The sequence below is a fragment of the Mustelus asterias genome, unplaced genomic scaffold, assembly GCF_964213995.1.
Source record: "Mustelus asterias unplaced genomic scaffold, sMusAst1.hap1.1 HAP1_SCAFFOLD_1475, whole genome shotgun sequence".
In the NCBI taxonomy this organism is placed as follows: Eukaryota; Metazoa; Chordata; class Chondrichthyes; order Carcharhiniformes; family Triakidae; genus Mustelus; species Mustelus asterias.
In genome coordinates, this window is record NW_027591420.1 from 57,501 (window position 1) to 80,000 (window position 22,500).

The 22,500-nt window shown below is 57.7% G+C and overlaps 1 protein-coding gene across 1 annotated transcript in view; it reads left to right on the forward strand.

The window, feature by feature from the left end:
* The window catches only part of LOC144488337 (disks large homolog 4-like), a gene marked incomplete at its 3' end in the record, with an annotated part of 46,787 nt that overhangs the window by 18,138 nt on the left and 6,149 nt on the right, over positions 1-22,500 (forward strand). The window contains exons 6-13 of the mRNA XM_078206388.1: positions 2,995-3,131; positions 6,257-6,401; positions 7,709-7,847; positions 10,903-11,059; positions 13,790-13,892; positions 16,440-16,554; positions 17,789-17,965; positions 20,067-20,109. Of these exons, the coding sequence (XP_078062514.1) occupies positions 2,995-3,131; positions 6,257-6,401; positions 7,709-7,847; positions 10,903-11,059; positions 13,790-13,892; positions 16,440-16,554; positions 17,789-17,965; positions 20,067-20,109 (1,016 nt within the window). The remainder of the gene's footprint in view (positions 1-2,994; positions 3,132-6,256; positions 6,402-7,708; positions 7,848-10,902; positions 11,060-13,789; positions 13,893-16,439; positions 16,555-17,788; positions 17,966-20,066; positions 20,110-22,500) is intronic.

Consider the following 22,500-nt stretch of genomic DNA (forward strand, 5'->3'; position numbering starts at 1 on the left):
AATAACCCAGCGTTCTGGGAGGCCGGGACTCGCCCCGGTGGCCTCGGGGGGGGGGGGGGGGGGGGGGGCACACGGAACAAACAGGCCGGAATTCCTGATCCGGCCCGGATCCCGGCTCCATTTCCACCGTCACACGCTCCCACCTGCCGGATCTCTCTCTCTCTCTCTCTCCTCGCGCCCTCGGGGAGGGGGTGACCTGCCCTCAGGGTTGACCGAGCGACGTGCCCTGGGCCAGATGTGAAACTCTTGAGGTCTTTCGCCCGGCCGCGAGGGAATCGTCACCCTGACCGTTCAAGGGGCCGGAGTCACGTCCAGGCTCTGCGAGGAGTGTAAAGAAGGGCAGCTGGGTTCCCCCCTCGTCCATTCGGAAACCGCACGTCCTGAATCCCCTGATCGCGAAACATGAACCACCTGATCGCAAAACGCAGACCATCCGATCTCAAACGCAGACCCCCGATCTTGAAATGCAGACCACCTGATCTCAAAACGCAGCCCCCACGATCTCAAAACGCAGACCATCCGATCTCAAAACGCAGACCACCTGATCTCGAAACGCAGACCACCTGACCTCAAAATGCAGACCCCCTGATCTCAAAACAAAGACCCTGCCCAACTTGAAATGCAGACCCCCCCAATCTCAAAACACAGAACCCAGAGCTCAAAATGCAGGTCCCCGATCTTGAAATGCGGACCCTGGATCTCAAAACGCAGGCCGTCCAATCTCAAACGCAGACCGCCCCCCCCCCCCGATCTCAAAACACGGGCCCCTGGCCCTGCGAGGCAGGCTCCCCCAACTCGAGATGCACATCCCCCCCCCCCCCCCCCCAGCCAACCCACCCACCCCCTCCCCGCAGTCCCAACATGTGGGCCCCTTAACTCCAGAACGCAGGCCCCCAACTCCAAAACTCTGGCCTCCTGACCCCAAAACGCAGTCCTCTGGGGAAACAGTGTCCCCCGCACCCCCCACCCCCCCCACCGATAAACCTCCCTCCCCCACCCCCGCCCCGTAACGAGAGTACGTCTGCCTCCCGTGGCGGCATCATTAGATTCACCTTAATTGCTGAAACCCTCACCCAGAGCTCGCTTACATTCCACTGAGAGGTCGTACCCTCTGCGCCGTTCCCCCCCCCCCCCCCCCCCCCCAAGGACAACTGATGTTCGGGTGATTTATCCTAAATCAGAGACCAATAGACTTCTGTTATTCAAAGATATCAATGGTTTTGGGGGTGTTTGGAGTCAGATCACCGGTCAGCCATGATTGGCGGCACGGTGGGTTAACACTGCTGCCTCACAGCGCCAGGGACCCCGGTTCGATTCCCGGCTTAGGTCACCATCTGTGTGGAGTCTGCACGTTCTCCCCGTGTCTGCGTGGGTTTCCTCCGGGTGCTCCAGTTTCCTCCCACACTCCAAAGATGTGTGGGTTAGATGGATTGGCCATGCTAAATTGCCCCTTAGTGTCCAAAGATGTGCAGGTTAGGTAGATTGGCCATGCTAAATTGCCCCTTAGTGTCCAAAGATGTGCAGGTTCGGTAGATTGGCCATGCTAAATTGCCCCTTAGTGTCCAAAGATGTGTAGGTTAGGTGGATTGGCCGTGCTAAAGTGTCCCTTAGTGTCCAAAGATGTGCAGGTTAGGGGGATTGGCCATGCTAAATTGTCCCTTAATGTCCAAAGATGTGCAGGTTAGGTAGATTGGCCATGCTAAATTGCCCCTTAGTGTCCAAAGATGTGCAGGTTCGGTAGATTGGCCATGCTAAATTGCCCCTTAGTGTCCAAAGATGTGTAGGTTAGGTGGATTGGCCGTGCTAAAGTGTCCCTTAGTGTCCAAAGATGTGTAGGTTAGGGGGATTGGCCGTGCTAAATTGTCCCTTAGTGTCCAAAGATGTGTAGGTTAGGGGGATTGGCCGTGCTAAATTGTCCCTTAATGTCCAAAGATGTGTAGGTTAGGGGGATTGGCCATGGTAAATCATAGAATCCCTACAGTGCAGAAGGAGGCCATTCGGCCCATCGAGCCTGCACTGACCACCATCCCACCCAGGCCCTATCCCTGTAACCCCATGCATTTACCCTGCCAGTCCCCCTGATACTAAGGGGCAATTTATCATGGCCAATCCCCCTAACCTGCACATCTTTGGACTGTGGGAGGAAACTGGAGGCACCCGGAGGAAACCCACGCAGACACGGGGAGAACATGCAGACTCCACACAGTCACCCGAGGCCGGGATTGAACCCGGGTCCCTGGCACTGTGAAGCAGCAGTGCGAACCCACTGTGCTACCCTTCATTGTTCCTCAGTGTCCAAAGATGTGTAGGTTCGGGGGGATTGGCCGTGCTAAATTGCCCCTTAGTGTCAGAGTGACTATCGAGGGTAAATACTTGGGGTTATGGGGATAGGGCCTGGAAGATGCTCTGTTGGAGAGTCGGTGCCGACTCAATGGGCTGAATGGCCTCCTTCAGCGCTGCAGAGATTCTGTGATCCTCTCAGTTCTGGGACTATTGTCAGCTTTGCTTTTGTTGTGTCTTCAACGATCTTTAGGTCGACAGTCAGAGTTTATTTCAACACGGCCGACTGGATTCACACTCCGGAATCCGGGCACACCTGGCCACTGGAGTGGCAGAGGGGACGCCGTGCCTCCCACTTCCTACACCCACTCCCCACCCCCTCCCGCCCCCGTCCTACCCCACCCCCACCCCCACTCCCTACCCCATCCCCAACGCCCCCCCACCCTACCCCACCCCCACCCCCACTCCCTACCCCATCCCCAACGCCCCCCCCGCCCTACCCCACCCCCACCCCCTACCCCATCCCCACCCCCACTCCGTACCCCATCCCCACCCCCACTCCCTACCCCATACCCAACTCCCCCCCCCCCCCCCCCCTCCCTACTCCAGCCCCCTCCTCCCCCACTGCTGAAAGAGTTTGAGGATTTGTAGACATGCCCGGGAGTCGGTTACTCGGTCTAATGCCGTGCCTGTTTAATTCTCTCCCACCGCCAGGGCTTGGATTCAGTATAGCGGGCGGAATTGGAAACCAGCACATCCCCGGAGACAACAGCATCTACGTCACCAAGATCATTGAGGGCGGCGCGGCCCACAAGGACGGCCGCCTACAGATCGGAGACAAGATCCTGGCTGTGAGTCCCTGACTGTGTACCCTCGACCTCCCCCAACACAAAAACCTGACCAACCCCCCCCCCTGCCGTCCCAGGGTAATGGTGAACGTGTTGGTCCCACCCCCAGGGCAGGATGGGGCGATGGCCTAGTGGTATTATCGCTAGACCATTAATCCAGAAACTCAGCTAATGTTACTGGGGGACCCGGGTTCGAATCCCACCACGGCAGACGGTGGAATTTGAATTCAATAAAAAATATCTGGAATTAAGAATCTACTGATGACCCATTGTCGGGAAAACACATCTGGTTCCTTTAGGGAAGGAAATCTGCCGTCCTTACCCGGTCTGGCCTACATGTGACTCCAGAGCCACAGCCAATGGGGTTGACTCTGAACCGCCCTCTGAAATGACCGAGCGACACTTAGTTGTATCAACCGCTCAAGGCGGCAGCTCATCACCAACTTCTCAAGGGGCAACTCGGAACGGGCAGTAAACGCTAGGCCCAGCCAGAGACGCCCATGTCCCACAAATGGATAAAAGAAAAGACGTTCCCTCCAACTAAAACTTGGGAATGTTGATTGCCTTCGGTCCCGAGTACTGGGTCTGTTACGACAGTCTGGCTCTGACGCTGTGATGTCCATCTCAGGACGTACGCACCCCACAGCGAATCCAACTCCACCTCCATAACATCACAGCACTGTCGCTGGAACCATCATCGTTCCATCCACGCTTCACTATCTCAACACATTCCAGACCGACATTCCACCCTCCGTCAACTTGAGGTCTGCCGTAAGACCATAAGACATCGGAGCAGAATGAGGCCACTCGGCCCATCGAGTCTGCCCCGCCATTCAATCATGGCTGATATTTTTCTCATCCCCATTCTCCTCCCTATCTCTGTAACCTCCTCCAGCCCCTACACCCCCTCCCTATCTCTGTAACCTCCTCCAGCCCCTACACCCCCTCCCTATCTCTGTAACCTCCTCCAGCCCCCTACACCCCCTCCCTATCTCTGTAACCTCCTCCAGCCCCTACACCCCCTCCCTATCTCTGTAACCTCCTCCAGCCCCTACACCCCCTCCTGATCTCTGTAACCTCCTCCAGCCCCTACACCCCCTCCCTATCACTGTAACCTCCTCCAGCCCCTACACCCCCTCCCTATCTGTGTAACCCCCTCCAGCCCCCTACACCACCTCCCTATCTGTGTAATCTCCTCCAACCCCCTACACCCCCTCCCTATCTCTGTAACCTTCTCCAGCCCCCTACACCCCCTCCCTATCTCTGTAACCCCCTCCAGCCCCCTACACCACCTCCCTATCTGTGTAACCTCCTCCAACCCCCTACACCCCCTCCCGATCTCTGTAACCTCCTCCAGCCCCTACACCCCCTCCCTATCTCTGTAACCTCCTCCAGCCCCTACACCCCCTCCCTATCTCTGTAACCTCCTCCATCACCTACACCGCTCCCTATCTCTGTAACCTCCTCCAGCCCTGACACCCCCTCCTGATCTCTGTAACCTCCCCCAGCCCCTACAACTCTCTCGATCTCTGTAATCTCCTCTAGCCGTTACCACCCTCCGAGATCTCTGCGCTCCTCTAATTCCGGCCTCTCGAGCGCCCCCCCCGATTCCCATCGCTCCACCATTGGCGGCCGTGCCTTCAGCTCCCTGGGGGGCCCCTAAGCTGTGGAACTCCCTCCCGAACCCTCTCCATCCTCTCCCTCTCACCTCCTTTAAGACGCTCCTTAAAACTGACCTCTTTGACCTGAGCTTATGGTCACCTGTCCGAACATCACCTTATGTGGTTTGGGGTCAAATACTGTTTGACCCCACTCCTGTGAAACATCTTGTCACTTGTTGCAAAGTGACCCCCGCTCTCTATCTGCCTGTGTGGCAGTAACTGTTTACATAGAGGTTATATTCCGAATGTTTACTGAGAAAGCATTGATATTAAGTGTTAAAAATGATTGATGACAATGATTAGGGTGGCACAGTGGGTTAGCACCGCTGCCTCACAGCGCCAGGGGCCTGGGTTCGATTCCCGGCTTGGGTCACTGACTGTGTGGAGTTTACACATTCTCCCCGTGTCTGCATGGGTTTCCTCCGGGTGCTCCGGTTTCCTCCCACAGTCCAAAGATGTGCAGGTTAGGTGGATTGGCCATGATAAAGGGCCCCTTAGTGTCCAAAGATGTGCAGGTTAGGTGGATTGGCCGTGCTAAACTGCCCCTTAGTGTCCAAAGATGTGCAGGTTAGGGGGATTGGCTATGCTAAATTGTCCCTTAGTGTCCAAAGATGTGTAGATTAGGTGGACTGGCCATGCTAAATTGTCCCTTAGTGTCCAAAGATGTGCAGGTTAGGTGGATTGGCCGTGCTAAATTGTCCCTTAGTGTTCAAAGATGTGTAGGTTAGGTGGATTGGCCATGCTAAATTGTCCCTTAGTGTCCAAAGATGTGTCGGTTAGGTGGATTGGCCATGCTAAATTGTCCCTTAGTGTCCAAAGATGTGTCGGTTAGGTGGATTGGCCATGCTAAATTGCCCCTTAGTGTCCAAAGATGTGTAGGTTAGGTGGATTGGCCATGCTAAATTGCCCCTTAGTGTCCAAAGATGTGCAGATTAGGTGGATTGGCCATGCTAAATTGTCCCTTAGTGTCCAACGATGTGCAGATTAGGTGGATTGGCCATGCTAAATTGCCCCTTAGTGTCCAAAGATGTGTAGATTAGGTGGATTGGCCATGCTAAATTGCCCCTTAGGGGATTAAAAGGGTAAATATGTGGGGTTACAGGGATAGGGTGGGATTGTGGTCAGTGCAGACTCGATGGGCCAAATGGCCTCCTTCTGCACCGGAGGGATTCTATGATCCTGGAATCTATAATTCTATGATTTGGACAGGGGAGGACACACACAGTGCCCTCAGTAAAATAGAGAAATTCCCCCTGTGTTTGACAGGAATGATGTGGAGATGCCGGCGTTGGACTGGGGTGAACACAGTAAGAAGTTTAACAACACCAGGTTAAAGTCCAACAGGTTTATTTGGCAGCAAACGCCACTTTTGCTACCAAATAAACCTATTGGACTTTAACCTGGTGTTGTGAGACTTCTTACTGTGATAGGATTGGCAGGCGTTCATGGTCTGTTTCTCCACTGCAGGTCAATAACGTCGGGCTGGAGGATGTCATGCACGAAGACGCAGTGGCGGCTTTGAAGAACACCTCAGACGTTGTGTATCTGAAGATCGCCAAACCCACCAGCCTCTATATCAACGACACATATGCACCTCCAGACATCACCACCTGTAAGCCAAGGGCAATCTGAAAAGCCGTCTCCCCCTCTCACCCTCCCTTTCGCAAAGACCCTCCCGCAAGTCCCTGTGCATCATCCAGGAGTGTTTGATGGGGACAGTATATGGGCGGCACGGTGGCACAGCGGGTTAGCACTGCTGCTTCACAGCTCCAGGGACCTGGGTTCGATTCCCGGCTCGGGTCACTGTCTGTGTGGAGTTTGCACATTCTCCTCGTGTCTGCGTGGGTTTCCTCCAGGTGCTCCAGTTTCCTCCCACAGTCCAAAGATGTGCGGGTTAGGTTGATTGGCCATGCTAAAAATTGCCCCTTAGTGTCCTGAGATGTGTAGGTTAGAGGGATTAGCGGGTGAATATGTAGGGATATGGGGGTAGGGCCTGGGTGGGATTGTGGTCGGTGCAGACTCGATGGGCCGAATGGCCTCTTTCTGCACTGTAGGGATTCTAAGATTCTAAGATTCTATTGAGGGAGTGTTTGATGGGGACAGTGTAGAGGGAGCTTTACTCTGTATCTAACCCCGTGCTGTACCTGTCCTGTGAGTGTTTGATGGGAACAGTGTAGAGGGAGCTTTACTCTGTATCTAACCCCGTGCTGTACCTGTCCTGGGAGTGTTTGATGGGAACAGTGTAGAGGGAGCTTTACTCTGTATCTAACCCCGTGCTGTACCTGTCCTGGGAGTGTTTGATGGGGACAGTGTAGAGGGAGCTTTACTCTGTATTTAACCCCGTGCTGTACCTGTCCTGGGAGTGTTTGATGGGGGACAGTGTAGAGGGAGCTTTACTCTGTATCTAACCCTGTGCTGTACCTGTCCTGGGAGTGTTTGATGGGGGACAGTGTCGAGGGAGCTTTACTCTGTATCTAACCCCGTGCTGTACCTGTCCTGGGAGTGTTTGATGTGGACAGTGTAGAGCGAGCTTTACTCTGTATCTAACCCCGTGCGGACCGGCGGGTGGGGTGCTCCAACTGGAAATTTGAAAACTGAGATTGCTAGATGCTCCTTGGGTGAGGGGTTTAAGGGTTAGGGAAGGGTGGATGGGATTAAGTTACAGATCAATCATTATCTCATTGAATGGTAGAACAGGTTCGAGGGGCTGAATGGCCTCCTCCCGTTCCTGTCATGGAATGTTCCACATTTTATCCCAGTCTGCGATCATGCTTCTGTCACACCTTTGCATGTTAATGTGTCTCAATATTTCCGTGTGAGACTTAAAGCTTTAATAGTTGTGCGGGGAAGCCATTAGAATTGTGAACACCTGCTTCCCAGGCTTGTTGTGGGAGCTGCTAACTGTTGTGAATTATTCAGCTTACTCACAGCACCTGGACAGTGAGATGGGCCATTCCAACTACCTGGCTACAGACTACACGCAGACTCTCACTCCTACCTCTCCACGCAGATATTCCCCGATTCCCAAAGGACTGATGGGAGAGGATGACATTCCCAGGTGAATCGATTTTCCCTTCATTGGAGTCTCTGTCTGTTCTTTGTCCCAGTGAGTGCTGCGTCCCTTCGGTACTGTCTAATACCTGTCCGTTCTCCATATCCTGGAGGAGCCTGGGTCTGTGATTCCCCCACACGGTGACGGGACGGGGGTCTGTGGTTCCCCCACACGGTGATGGGACGGGGGGTCTGTGATTCCCCCACACGGTGACGGGACGGGGGTCTGTGGTTCCCCCACACGGTGATGGGACGGGGGGTCTGTGATTCCCCCACACGGTGACGGGACGGGGGTCTGTGATTCCCCCACACGGTGATGGGACGGGGGTCTGTGATTCCCCCACACGGTGATGGGACGGGGTCTGTGATTCCCCCACACGGTGATGGGACGGGGTCTGTGATTCCCCCACACGGTGATGGGACGGGGGTCTGTGATCCACACGGTGATGGGACGGGGGTCTGTGATTCCCCCACACGGTGATGGGACGGGGGTCTGTGATTCCCCCACACGGTGATGGGACGGGGGGGTCTGTGATTCCCCCACACGGTGATGGGGGGGGTCTGTGATTCCCCCACACGGTGATGGGACGGGGGTCTGTGATTCCCCCACACGGTGATGGGGGGGGTCTGTGATTCCCCCACACGGTGATGGGGGGGGTCTGTGATTCCCCCACACGGTGATGGGACGGGGGTCTGTGATTCCCCCACACGGGGACGGGACGGGGGGGTCTGTGATTCCCCCACACGGTGATGGGACGGGGGTCTGTGATTCCCCCACACGGTGATGGGACGGGGGGGTCTGTGATTCCCCCACACGGTGATGGGACGGGGGTCTGTGATTCTCCCACACGGTGATGGGACGGGGGTCTGTGATTCCCCCACACGGTGATGGGACGGGGGTCTGCGATTCCCCCACACGGGGATGGGACGGGGGTCTGTGATTCCCCCACACGGTGATGGGATGGGGGTCTGTGATTCCCCCACACGGTGATGGGACGGGGGTCTGTGATTCCCCCACACGGGGATGGGACGGGGGGGGTCTGTGATTCCCCCACACGGTGATGGGACGGGGGTCTGTGATTCCCCCACACTGTGATGGGACGGGGGTCTGTGATTCCCCCACACGGTGATGGGACGGGGGTCTGTGATTCCCCCACACGGTGATGGGACGGGGGTCTGTGATTCCCCCACACGGTGATGGGACGGGGGTCTGTGATTCCCCCACACGGGGATGGGACGGGGGGGGTCTGTGATTCCCCCACACGGTGATGGGACGGGGGTCTGTGATTCCCCCACACGGGGATGGGACGGGGGGGGTCTGTGATTCCCCCACACGGTGATGGGACGGGGGTCTGTGATTCCCCCACACGGGGATGGGACGGGGGTCTGTGATTCCCCCACACGGTGATGGGACGGGGGGGGTCTGTGATTCCCCCACACGGGGATGGGACGGGGGTCTGTGATTCCCCCACACGGGGATGGGACGGGGGTCTATGATTCCTCCACACGGTGATGGGACGGGGGGGTCTGTGATTCCCCCACACGGTGATGGGACGGGGGGGTCTGTGATTCCCCCACACGGTGATGGGACGGGGGGCCTGTGATTCCCCCTCACGGTGACGGGACGGGGGTCTGTGACTCCCCCACACGGTGATGGGACGGGGGGTCTGTGATTCCCCCACACGGTGATGGGGGGGGGTCTGTGATCCACACGGTGATGGGACGGGGGTCTGTGACTCCCCCACACGGTGATCGGACGGGGGGTCTGTGATTCCCCCACACGGAGATGGGACGGGGGTCTGTGATCCACACGGTGATGGGACGAGGGTCTGTGATTCCCGCACACGGAGATGGGACGGGGGTCTGTGATTCCCCCACACGGCGATGGGACGGGGGGTCTGTGATTCCCCCACACGGGGATGGGACGGGGGGGTCTGTGATCCACATGGCGATGGGACGGGGGTCTGTGATTCCCCCACACGGTGATGGGACGGGGGGGTCTGTGATTCCCCCACACGGTGATGGGACGGGGGTCTGTGATCCACACGGTGATGGGATGGGGGGGTCTGTGATCCCCCCACACGGTGACGGGACGGGGGTCTGTGATCCACACGGTGATGGGACGGGGGTCTGTGATCCACACGGTGATGGGACGGGGGGGTCTGTGATTCCCCCACACGGTGATGGGACGGGGGTCTGTGATTCCCCCACACGGTGACGGGACGGGGGGTCTGTGATTCCCCCACACGGTGACGGGACGGGGGTCTGTGATTCCCCCACACGGTGATGGGACGGGGGGTCTGTGATTCCCCCACACGGTGATGGGACGGGGGGTCTGTGATTCCCCCACACGGTGATGGGATGGGGGGTCTGTGATTCCCCCACACGGTGATGGGGGGGGTCTGTGATCCACACGGTGATGGGACGGGGGTCTGTGATTCCCCCACACACGGTGATGGGACGGAGGGTCTGTGATTCCCCCACACGGTGACGGGACGGGGGTCTGTGATCCACACGGTGATGGGACGGGGGTCTGTGATCCACACGGTGATGGGACGGGGGTCTGTGATCCACACGGTGATGGGATGGGGGGGTCTGTGATTCCCCCACACGGTGATGGGACGGAGGGTCTGTGATTCCCCCACACGGTGATGGGACGGGGGTCTGTGATTCCCCCACACACGGTGATGGGACGGGGGTCTGTGATTCCCCCACACGGTGACGGGACGGGGGTCTGTGATTCCCCCACACGGTGATGGGACGGGGGTCTGTGATTCCCCCACACGGTGATGGGACAGGGGGGTCTGTGATACCCCCACACGGTGATGGGACGGGGTCTGTGATTCCCCCACACGGTGATGGGACGGGGGTCTGTGATTCCCCCACACACGGTGTTGGGACGGGGGTCTGTGATTCCCCCACACGGTGATGGACATAAACAAGGACCTGGTTGAGTGGGACTACTTATTGTTGTGTGAGTCTCTGTCTCGCTGGGTTGTCCAATGGACCCTCAGACCCTGTGTCGCTGCTCTGACTGACATTCCCTGAATGTTTTCCCGCAGGGAGCCGCGGAGAGTCATCATTCATCGGGGATCTACGGGACTGGGATTTAACATCGTGGGTGGCGAAGATGGAGAAGGAATCTTCATCTCCTTCATCCTGGCTGGAGGCCCAGCAGACCTCAGTGGCGAGCTCAGAAAAGGAGACCAAATCCTCTCGGTAAGATGGGAGGGCCGCGTTCCAACTCCACCTTCAGTTTTATCCATTCACGGGATGCGGACGTCACTGGCCAGGCCATCTCTAATTGCCCCTTGGGAAGGTGGGGGTGAGCTGCCATCTTAAACCGCTGCAGTGGCGGGCGATGTGAGCTCGTGAGTGGGCAGCGTGAGCGACCCTCCTTCTTCCCAGAGGGCCACAAGATTAAAACCGGGCTCATTCGCTGCCCGTCACCCCCTGAATAAGATTCAATCCCATTTAATACACCGCCCCCAACATTTCATTGTGAATTATAGAAACGGTTTAATTGTTCACATATTCATCGGTGGCGGCACGGTGGCACAGTGGGTTCGCGCTGCTGCCTCACAGCGCCAGGGACCCGGGTTCAATCCCAGCGGCACGGTGGCACAGGGGGTGACGCTGCTGCCTCACAGCGCCAGGGTCCCGGGTTCAATCCCAGCGGCACGGTGGCACAGTGGGTTAGCGCTGCTGCCTCACAGCGCCAGGGACCCGGGTTCAATCCCAGCGGCACGGTGGCACAGTGGGTTAGTGCTGCTGCCTCACAGCGCCAGGGACCCGGGTTCAATCCCAGCGGCACGGTGGCACAGTGGGTTAGCGCTGCTGCCTCACAGCGCCAGGGACCCGGGTTCAATCCCAGCGACACGGTGGCACAGGGGGTGACGCTGCTGCCTCACAGCGCCAGGGTCCCGGGTTCAATCCCAGCGGCACGGTGGCACAGGGGGTGACGCTGCTGCCTCACAGCGCCAGGGTCCCGGGTTCAATCCCAGCGGCACGGTGGCACAGGGGGTGACGCTGCTGCCTCACAGCGCCAGGGTCCCGGGTTCAATCCCAGCGGCACGGTGGCACAGGGGGTGACGCTGCTGCCTCACAGCGCCAGGGTCCCGGGTTCAATCCCAGCGGTACGGTGGCACAGTGGGTTAGCGCTGCTGCCTCACAGCGCCAGGGACCCGGGTTCAATCCCAGCGGCACGGTGGCACAGCGGGTTAGCGCTGCTGCCTCACAGCGCCAGGGACCCGGGTTCAATCCCAGCGGCACGGTGGCACAGTGGGTTAACGCTGCTGCCTCACAGCGCCAGGACCCCGGGTTCAATCCCAGCGGCACGGTGGCACAGTGGGTTAGCGCTGCTGCCTCACAGCACCAGGGACCCGGGTTCAATCCCAGCGGCACGGTGGCACAGTGGGTTAGCGCTGCTGCCTCACAGCGCCAGGGACCCGGGTTCAATCCCAGCGGCACGGTGGCACAGTGGGTTAGCGCTGCTGCCTCACAGCGCCAGGGACCCGGGTTCAATCCCAGCGGCACGGTGGCACAGTGGGTTAGCACTGCTGCCTCACAGCGCCAGGGACCCGGGTTCGATTCCCGGCTTGGGTCATTGTCTGTGTGGAGTTTGCACGTTCTCCCCGTGTCTGCGTGGGTTTCCTCCGGGTGCTCCGGTTTCCTCCCACACTGCAAAGATGTGCGGGTTAGGTGCATTGGCCGTGCTAAATTGCCCCTTAGTGTCAGGGGGACCAGTAGAGTAAATATGTGGGTTTACGGGAATAGGGCCTGGGTGGGTCTTGTGGTCGGTGCAGGCTCGATGGGCCGAATGGCCTCCTTCTGCACTGTAGGATTCGATGAGTCTATGAATGTCTGGTGGGACCGCGCTCAGAGCGCCAGCTGGGGTTGGCGAAGGGTCATCCAGGCTCGAAACGTTGGCTCGATTCTCTCTCCGCAGACGCTGCCAGACCCGCTGAGATTTTCCAGAACCTTCCAATTCCAGTCAGGCCGTTTAGCGGGGAATGTCGGGAAAGAATTCCTCGCCCAGAGGGGAGTGGGAATCTGGAACTCCTCCTCCTCCCTCCACCCCACTCCCAGTAAAGTTACTAAGGCTGGAGGGCCAGTGAAAAAATCTAACTGAGGTTGATCGACATCTGTTAGGGAAGGAAGGGGGAGGGGGAGCGGGAGGGATGAAGAGTAAGGGAGGTGGGGGTGGGAGAACAGTGTTAACATACACAACAAACATCATCTCATTGAATGGTTTTGAAGTTTATTTAATTATCAGTGTCACAAGTAAGGCTGACATTAACACTGCAATGAAGTTGCTGTGAAAATCCCCTAGTCGCCACACTCCGGCGCCTGTTCGGGTAACACTGAGGGAGAATTTAGCATGGCCAATGCACCCTAACCAGCACGTCTTTGGACACTAAGGGGCAATTTAGCATGGCCAATCCACCTAACCTACACATCTTTGGACACTAAGGGACAATTTAGCATGGCCAATCCCCCTAACCGACACATCTTTGGACACTAAGGGACAATTTAGCATGGCCAATCCCCCTAACCGACACATCTTTGGACACTAAGGGACAATTTAGCATGGCCAATCAACCTAACCTACACATCTTTGGACACGAAGGGACAATTTAGCACGGCCAATCCACCCAACCTGCACATCTTTGGACTGTGGGAGGAAACCGGAGCACCCGGAGGAAACCCACGCAGACACGGGGAGAACGTGCAGACTCCACACAGACAGTGACCCGAGGCCGGGGATTGAACCCGGGTCCCTGGCGCAGTGAGGCAGCAGCGCTAAACCCCCACTGTGCAACGAATACTGGAAGAGGTTTGAAGGGCGGAACGGCCCCCTCCTCTTCCTCTGACTGTTAAAGGGGTGTGAAGGTGAGGGGGGATATTCTCACACGCCTGAGCAGTGTTATATTTCTCTCACCTGCTCAGGTAAACGGAGTGGATTTACGGAATGCCACACATGAGCAAGCAGCTGCAGCGCTGAAGAATGCTGGACAAACAGTCACTATAATCGCCCAGTATAAACCCGAAGGTAGGAGACCGCAGCCCGAGAGACCGGCTGCATTTACACTCACACACAGTCCCTCGCAACTAACAAGAGCGCCTTTAGTTCATCGATTCAACACGCGGGGGAGAGACCAGCACACACTCAGGGTCAGCACTGAGGGAGTGCCGCACTGTCAGAGGGTCAGTGCTGAGGGACTGCCGCACTGTCAGAGGGTCAGTGCTGAGGGAATGCCGCACTGTCAGAGGGTCAGTGCTGAGGGAGTGCCGCACTGTCAGAGGGTCAGTACTGAGGGAGTGCCGCACTGTCAGAGGGTCAGTGCTGAGGGAGTGCCGCACTGTCAGAGGGTCAGTGCTGAGGGAGTGCCGCACTGTCAGAGGGTCAGTGCTGAGGGAGTGCCGCACTGTCAGAGGGTCAGTGCTGAGGGAGTGCCGCACTGTCAGAGGGTCAGTGCTGAGGGAGTGCCGCACTGTCAGAGGGTCAGTGCTGAGGGAGTGCCGCACTGTCAGAGGGTCAGTGCTGAGGGAGTGCCGCACTGTCAGAGTGTCAGTACTGAGGGAGTGCTGCACTGTCAGAGGGTCAGTGCTGAGGGAGTACCGCACTGTCAGAGGGTCAGTGCTGAGGGAGTGCCGCACTGTCAGAGGGTCAGTACTGAGGGAGTGCCGCACTGTCAGAGGGTCAGTGCTGAGGGAGTGCCGCACTGTCTGAGGGTCAGTACTGAGGGAGTGCCGCACTGTCAGAGGGTCAGTGAGGGAGTGCCGCACTGTCAGAGGGTCAGTGCTGAGGGAGTGCCGCACTGTCAGAGGGTCAGTACTGAGGGAGTGCCGCACTGTCAGAGGGTCAGTACTGAGGGAGTGCCGCACTGTCAGAGGGTCAGTGCTGAGGGAGTGCCGCACTGTCAGAGGGTCAGTGCTGAGGGAGTGCTGCACTGTCAGAGGGTCAGTGCTGAGGGAGTGCCGCACTGTCAGAGGGTCAGTACTGAGGGAGTGCCGCACTGTCAGAGGGTCAGTGCTGAGGGAGTGCCGCACTGTCAGAGGGTCAGTGCTGAGGGAGTGCCGCACTGTCAGAGGGTCAGTGCTGAGGGAGTGCCGCACTGTCAGAGGGTCAGTGCTGAGGGAGTGCCGCACTGTCAGTGGGTCAGTACTGAGGGAGTGCCGCACTGTCAGAGGGTCAGTGCTGAGGGAGTGCCGCACTGTCAGAGGGTCAGTGCTGAGGGAGTGCCGCACTGTCAGAGGGTCAGTGCTGAGGGAGTGCCGCACTGTCAGAGTGTCAGTACTGAGGGAGTGCTGCACTGTCAGAGGGTCAGTGCTGAGGGAGTACCGCACTGTCAGAGGGTCAGTGCTGAGGGAGTGCCGCACTGTCAGAGGGTCAGTACTGAGGGAGTGCCGCACTGTCAGAGGGTCAGTGCTGAGGGAGTGCCGCACTGTCAGAGGGTCAGTGAGGGAGTGCCGCACTGTCAGAGGGTCAGTGCTGAGGGAGTGCCGCACTGTCAGAGGGTCAGTACTGAGGGAGTGCCGCACTGTCAGAGGGTCAGTACTGAGGGAGTGCCGCACTGTCAGAGGGTCAGTGCTGAGGGAGTGCCGCACTGTCAGAGGGTCAGTGCTGAGGGAGTGACGCACTGTCAGAGGGTCAGTGCTGAGGGAGTGCCGCACTGTCAGAGGGTCAGTGCTGAGGGAGTGCCGCACTGTCAGAGGGTCAGTGCTGAGGGAGTGCCGCACTGTCAGAGGGTCAGTGCTGAGGGAGTGCCGCACTGTCAGTGGGTCAGTACTGAGGGAGTGCCGCACTGTCAGAGGGTCAGTGCTGAGGGAGTGCCGCACTGTCAGAGGGTCAGTGCTGAGGGAGTGCCGCACTGTCAGAGGGTCAGTGCTGAGGGAGTGCCGCACTGTCAGAGGGTCAGTACTGAGGGAGTGCTGCACTGTCAGAGGGTCAGTGCTGAGGGAGTACCGCACTGTCAGAGGGTCAGTGCTGAGGGAGTGCCGCACTGTCAGAGGGTCAGTACTGAGGGAGTGCCGCACTGTCAGAGGGTCAGTGAGGGAGTGCCGCACTGTCAGAGGGTCAGTACTGAGGGAGTGCCGCACTGTCAGAGGGTCAGTGCTGAGGGAGTGCCGCACTGTCAGAGGGTCAGTGCTGAGGGAGTGCTGCACTGTCAGAGGGTCAGTGCTGAGGGAGTGCTGCACTGTCAGAGGGTCAGTACTGAGGGAGTGCCGCACTGTCAGAGGGTCAGTGCTGAGGGAGTGCTGCACTGTCAGAGGGTCAGTGCTGAGGGAGTGCTGCACTGTCAGAGGGTCAGTGCTGAGGGAGTGCCACACTGTCAGAGGGTCAGTGCTGAGGGAGTGCCGCACTGTCAGAGGGTCAGTGCTGAGGGAGTGCCGCACTGTCAGAGGGTCAGTGCTGAGGGAGTGCCGCACTGTCAGAGGGTCAGTGCTGAGGGAGTGCCGCACCGTCAGAGGGTCAGTGAGTGCTCTGAAGTGTTTGGGAACGTTGTGGGGATGTGGAGGGTGCTATGGAAATGCAGGAGTTTCCTTGTCCCTGGACGCCGGATGTTTTCTCAATCTGCTTTCCCTTCCTCCACAGAATACAGTCGTTTTGAAGCGAAAATCCATGACCTGCGGGAGCAGTTGATGAATAGTAGCATTGGTTCTGGGACCAGCTCCCTGCGGAGTAACCACAAGCGAGTGTTTTACATCAGGTGAACTTGGACAGCGAGTAAAACAGCTGGTGACAGGAACACCTCCGACCCTCCCACACACCCCCATTCCCCGGGCCTCCAGAGTCTGGGTTCCCCGTCCATTCCGCCTGCCACAGGAATCGTAGCGGGCGGGAGAGAAAATCCGGCGGACCGTGCAAAGGTCCGTCCACCTTGGGGTGGGATTTTCCACTCTTGGAGCGAGCGCAACCCTGCCTCTGCCTCTAACCCCGGTAATCATAGAATGGCAGACTCACTCAGCAGACCAGAAGGCCAGTCTGCCCATTGCATGAGTACTAGCCCCTTCCAAGAATCGTCCCGATCAGTCCCAGTTGCGTAACTCTAACCGCACAGTCCCGCAATTTTCTCCTTGTCAACATTTATCCTCTTGCTTTTTGGAAGTTCCTGTTGAACCTGCTTCCTCCGCCCTGTCAGGCAGCGCCTTCCAGATCACCACAACAACCCGCCGCGTTTAAATACAATCCTTCGCGTCTCCTGCTCTGGTTCCTTATGCCCGTTCCCTGGGTAGGTAGTCGGAGTCACTGGGTCGGAGCGGCACGGTAGCACAGCGGGTTAGCACTGCTGCTTCACAGCTCCAGGGACCTGGGTTCGATTCCCGGGCTCGGGTCACTGTCTGTGTGGAGTTTGCACATTCTCCTCGTGTCTGCGTGGGTTTCCTCCGGGTGCTCCGGTTTCCTCCCACAGTCCAAAGATGTGCGGGTTAGGTTGATTGGCCATGCTAAAATTGCCCCTTAGTGTCCTGAGATGTGTAGGTTAGAGGGATTCGTGGATAAAATATGCAGGGATATGGGGGTAGGGCCTGGGTGGGATTGTGGTCGGTGCAGACTCGATGGGCCGAATGGCCTCCTCCTGCACTGTAGGGTTTCTATGATTTCTATGACTGCTGCCTCACAGCGCCAGGGACCCGGGTTCCATTCCCGGCCTGGGGTCACTGTCTGTGCGGAGTCTGCACGTTCTCCCCGTGTCTGCGTGGGTTTCCTCCGGGTGCTCCGGTTTCCTCCCACAGTCTGAAAGACGTGCTGGTTAGGGTGGATTGGGCCGTGCTAAATTCTCCCTCAGTGTTACCCGAACAGGCGCCAGAGTGTGGCCACTAGGGGATTTTCACAGTAACTTCATTGCGGTGTTAATGTGAGCCTTACTTGTGACACTAATAAATAAACAACTGCTCCTTTACCCTTCTACCCTCACTCTCTCTCACCCTCCTGTTCCTCCCCAGAGCCCTGTTTGACTACGACAAGACAAAGGATTGTGGCTTCCTCAGCCAAGCCCTCAGCTTCCGTTTTGGGGACATCTTACACGTAATCGATGCCTCAGACGAGGAATGGTGGCAGGCCAGAAAGGTTCACTCTGACGGGGAGAGTGAAGAGATTGGCTTTATCCCCAGCAAGAGGAGGTACGGCAAACAGGGGGAGGGGGGAAAAACTCAGTCCGAAAGATAGTCCAATAATTACTGCCGGATAATTCTTCAGGGAGCCCCGCACTGTCAGAGGGTCAGTGCTGAGGGAGTGCCGCACTGTCAGAGGGTCAGTGCTGAGGGAGTGCCGCACTGTCAGAGGGTCAGTGCTGAGGGAGTGCCGCACTGTCAGAGGGTCAGTACTGAGGGAGTGCCGCACTGTCAGAGGGTCAGTGCTGAGGGAGTGCCGCACTGTCAGAGGGTCAGTGCTGAGGGAGTGCCGCACTGTCAGAGGGTCAGTGCTGAGGGAGGGCCGCACTGTCAGAGGGTCAGTGCTGAGGGAGTGCCGCACTGTCAGAGGGTCAGTGCTGAGGGAGTGCCGCACTGTCAGAGGGTCAGTGCTGAGGGAGTGCCGCACTGTCAGAGGGTCAGTGCTGAGGGAGGGCCGCACTGTCAGAGGGTCAGTGCTGAGGGAGTGCCGCACTGTCAGAGGGTCAGTGCTGAGGGAGTGCCGCACTGTCAGAGGGTCAGTGCTGAGGGAGTGCCGCACTGTCAGAGGGTCAGTGCTGAGGGAGTGCCGCACTGTCAGAGGGTCAGTGCTGAGGGAGCGCCGCACTGTCAGAGGGTCAGTGCTGAGGGAGTGCCGCACTGTCAGAGGGTCAGTGCTGAGGGAGTGCCGCACTGTCAGAGGGTCAGTGCTGAGGGAGCGCCGCACTGTCAGAGGGTCAGTGCTGAGGGAGTGCCGCACTGTCAGAGGGTCAGTGCTGAGGGAGTGCCGCACTGTCAGAGGGTCAGTGCTGAGGGAGCGCCGCACTGTCAGAGGGTCAGTGCTGAGGGAGTGCCGCACTGTCAGAGGGTCAGTGCTGAGGGAGCGCCGCACTGTCAGAGGGTCAGTGCTGAGGGAGTGCCGCACTGTCAGAGGGTCAGTGCTGAGGGAGTGCCGCACTGTCAGAGGGTCAGTGCTGAGGGAGTGCCGCACTGTCAGAGGGTCAGTGCTGAGGGAGTGCCGCACTGTCAGAGGGTCAGTGCTGAGGGAGTGCCGCACTGTCAGAGGGTCAGTACTGAGGGAGTGCCGCACTGTCAGAGGGTCAGTGCTGAGGGAGTGCCGCACTGTCAGAGGGTCAGTACTGAGTGAGTGCCGCACTGTCAGAGGGTCAGTGCTGAGGGAGTGCCGCACTGTCAGAGGGTCAGTGCTGAGGGAGTGCCGCACTGTCAGAGGGTCAGTGCTGAGGGAGTGCCGCACTGTCAGAGGGTCAGTGCTGAGGGAGTGCCGCACTGTCAGAGGGTCAGTGCTGAGGGAGTGCCGCACTGTCAGAGGGTCAGTGCTGAGGGAGTGCCGCACTGTCAGAGGGTCAGTACTGAGGGAGTGCCGCACTGTCAGAGGGTCAGTGCTGAGGGAGTGCCGCACTGTCAGAGGGTCAGTGCTGAGGGAGTGCCGCACTGTCAGAGGGTCAGTACTGAGGGAGTGCCGCACTGTCAGAGGGTCAGTGCTGAGGGAGTGCCGCACTGTCAGAGGGTCAGTACTGAGGGAGTGCCGCACTGTCAGAGGGTCAGTGCTGAGGGAGTGCCGCACTGTCAGAGGGTCAGTGCTGAGGGAGTGCCGCACTGTCAGAGGGTCAGTACTGAGGGAGTGCCGCACTGTCAGAGGGTCAGTGCTGAGGGAGTGCCGCACTGTCAGAGGGTCAGTGCTGAGGGAGTGCCGCACTGTCAGAGGGTCAGTGCTGAGGGAGTGCCACACTGTCAGAGGGTCAGTGCTGAGGGAATGCCGCACTGTCAGAGGGTCAGTGCTGAGTGAGTGCCGCACTGTCAGAGGGTCAGTGCTGAGGGAGTGCCACACTGTCAGAGGGTCAGTGCTGAGGGAGTGCCACACTGTCAGAGGTGCCCTATCTCAATGTGATGAGCCCTGGATGAGTTACCCACAGTCGCCTATCTCCCCGCCACGGCCAATCTGCCTCGACTGTTGGATGGATCCGTGAAGCACAGTTGCCGCAGGTTCGGGTGTGGGAGTTTGTGGGACAGGTAGAGAGCCAGGGGATTTCGGGCTGGTTCACACAGATCACCTCCTTCCCTTCACTAACGCGGCTTTTAATCTTCCCCACAGAGTTGAAAGGAAAGAGTGGCCAAGATTAAAGGGCACAGATCGGGTGAGTAAGGAGCTGTTAAAGGTGGATCGATACAGTGACCTGGGCGAGACGGGGCAAATGGAATCGAGTGTGAGACACAGCCCAAGGGCGGCACGGTGGCACTGTGGGTTCGCGCTGCTGCCTCACAGCGCCAGGGACCCGGGTTCAATTCCGGCCTCCGCTCTGTGTGGAATCTGCACGTTCTCCCCGTGTCTGCGTGGGTTTCCTCCGGGTGCTCCGGTTTCCTCCCACAGTCCAAAGGATGTGCAGGTTAGGGCGATTGGCCATGCTAAATTGCCCCTTAGTGTCCAAAGATGTGGGGGTTAGGTGGATTGGCCATGATAAATTGTCCCTTGGTGTCCAAAGACGAACAAAGATATCAGGGAGGACAGGAACAGGAACAGGCCCTTCGGCCCCTCCAAGCCTGCACCGACCATGCTGCCCCCGACTGAACTAAAACCCCCTACTCTTCCGGGAACCATATCCCTCTATTCCCATTCTATTCATGTATTTGTCAAGACGCCCCTTAAAAGTCACGACCGTATCCGCTTCCACTCCCTCCCCCAGCAGCGAGTTCCAGGCACCCACCACCCTCTGTGTAAAAAATCTGCCTCGTACATCTCCTTTAAACCTTGCCCCTCGCACCTTAAACCTGTGCCCCCTAGTAATTGACTCTTCCACCCTGGGGAAAAGCTTCTGACTATCCACTCTGCCCATGCCTCTCATAATCTTGTAGACTTCTATCAGGGCGCCCCTCAACCTCTGTCGCTCCAGTGAGAACAAACCAAGTTTCTCCAACCTCTCCCCATAGCTAATGCCCTCCATATCAGGCAACATCCTGGTAAATCTTTTCTGTACCCTCTCCAAAGCCTCCACATCCTTCTGGTAGTGTGATGACCAGAAGTGAACACTATATGCGGCCTAACTAAGGTTCAGGTTCAGGTTAAGATGTGCGGGTTAGGTGGATTGGCCATGCTAAATTGCCCCTTAGCGTCAGGGGGATTAGCAGGGTAACTATGTGGGGTTGAGGGGATAGGGCCTGGGTGGGATTGTGGTCGGTACAGACTTGATGGGCTGAATAGCCTCCTGTACTGCAGGGTCTCTATGGGGCCCATTTGGCGATGGACCCTGGTCAGGCCTCGAGGGTTGGCGGGGGGGTGGTCCACAGCCCACGTTTAAACGGGCAGCGGGTTCCCGTAAACAGGTGTGGAACTAACGGGCAGAATGATCTCCCTGTGGCCAAGAAGGTCAGACCATTGAGGCCAAACCGTCGGCGACCGTGCCTTCAGCTGTGCTCTGGAATTCCCTCCCTAAACCCCTCCGCTCTCTCGCTCCCTGTCCCCCTCAAAAACTGACCTCCTTGACCCAGCCTTTGGGTCCCTGATATCTCTTCATGAGACTCGGGGGCGGGGGGGTGTGGCGTCGAATTCTGTTTGTAAATCGACTCCTGCAAACACCTTGCGATGATTGACAGTATTGGAAGGTGCTACATCAATGCGGGTGGTTGTTGGTGCAAGATGTGAAGTGAAGAGAATGCTGTGAGGTGATGCATTTTGGAAGGTCTAATACAGATCGGAAATATACAGTAAATGGCAGAACCCTTCGGAGTATTGATAGGCAGAGGGATCTGGGTGTACAGGTACACAGGTCACTGAAAGTGGCAATGCAGGTGGAGAAGGTAGTCAAGAAGGCATACGGCATGCTTGCCTTCATCGGCCGGGACAGTGAGTTTAAAAATTGGCAAGTCATGTTGCAGCTTTATAGAACCTTAGTTAGGCCGCACTTGGAATATAGTGTTCAATTCTGGTCGCCACACTACCAGAAGGAGGTGGAGGCTTTGGAGAGGGTACAGAAAAGATTTACCAGGATGTTGCCTGGTATGGAGGGCATTAGCTATGAGGAGAGGTTGGAGAAACTTGGTTTGTTCTCACTGGAGCGACGGAGGTTGAGGGGCGACCTGATAGAAGTCTACAGGATTATGAGAGGCATGGACAGAGTGGATAGTCAGAAGCTTTTTCCCAGGGTGGAAGAGTCAATGACTAGGGGGGCACAGGTTTAAGGTGCGAGGGGCAAGGTTTAAAGGAGATGTACGAGGCAGATTTTTTACACAGAGGGTGGTGGGTGCCTGGAACTCGCTGCCGGGGAAGGGAGTGGAAGCGGATACGGTCGTGGTTTTATGGGGCGTCTGGACAAATACATGAATAGGATGGGAATAGAGGGATATGGTTCCCGGAAGGGTAGGGGGTTTTAGTTCAGTCGGGCAGCATGGTCGGTGCAGGCTTGGAGGGGCCGAAGGGCCTGTTCCTGTGCTGTAATTTTCTTTGTTCTTTGTCTCTCCAGACTCTCGCTGGGAGAATCTTACTGAAGGAGGCTATTGGGCCTGTCCCGACTGTACTAACCCCTTTGAACGAG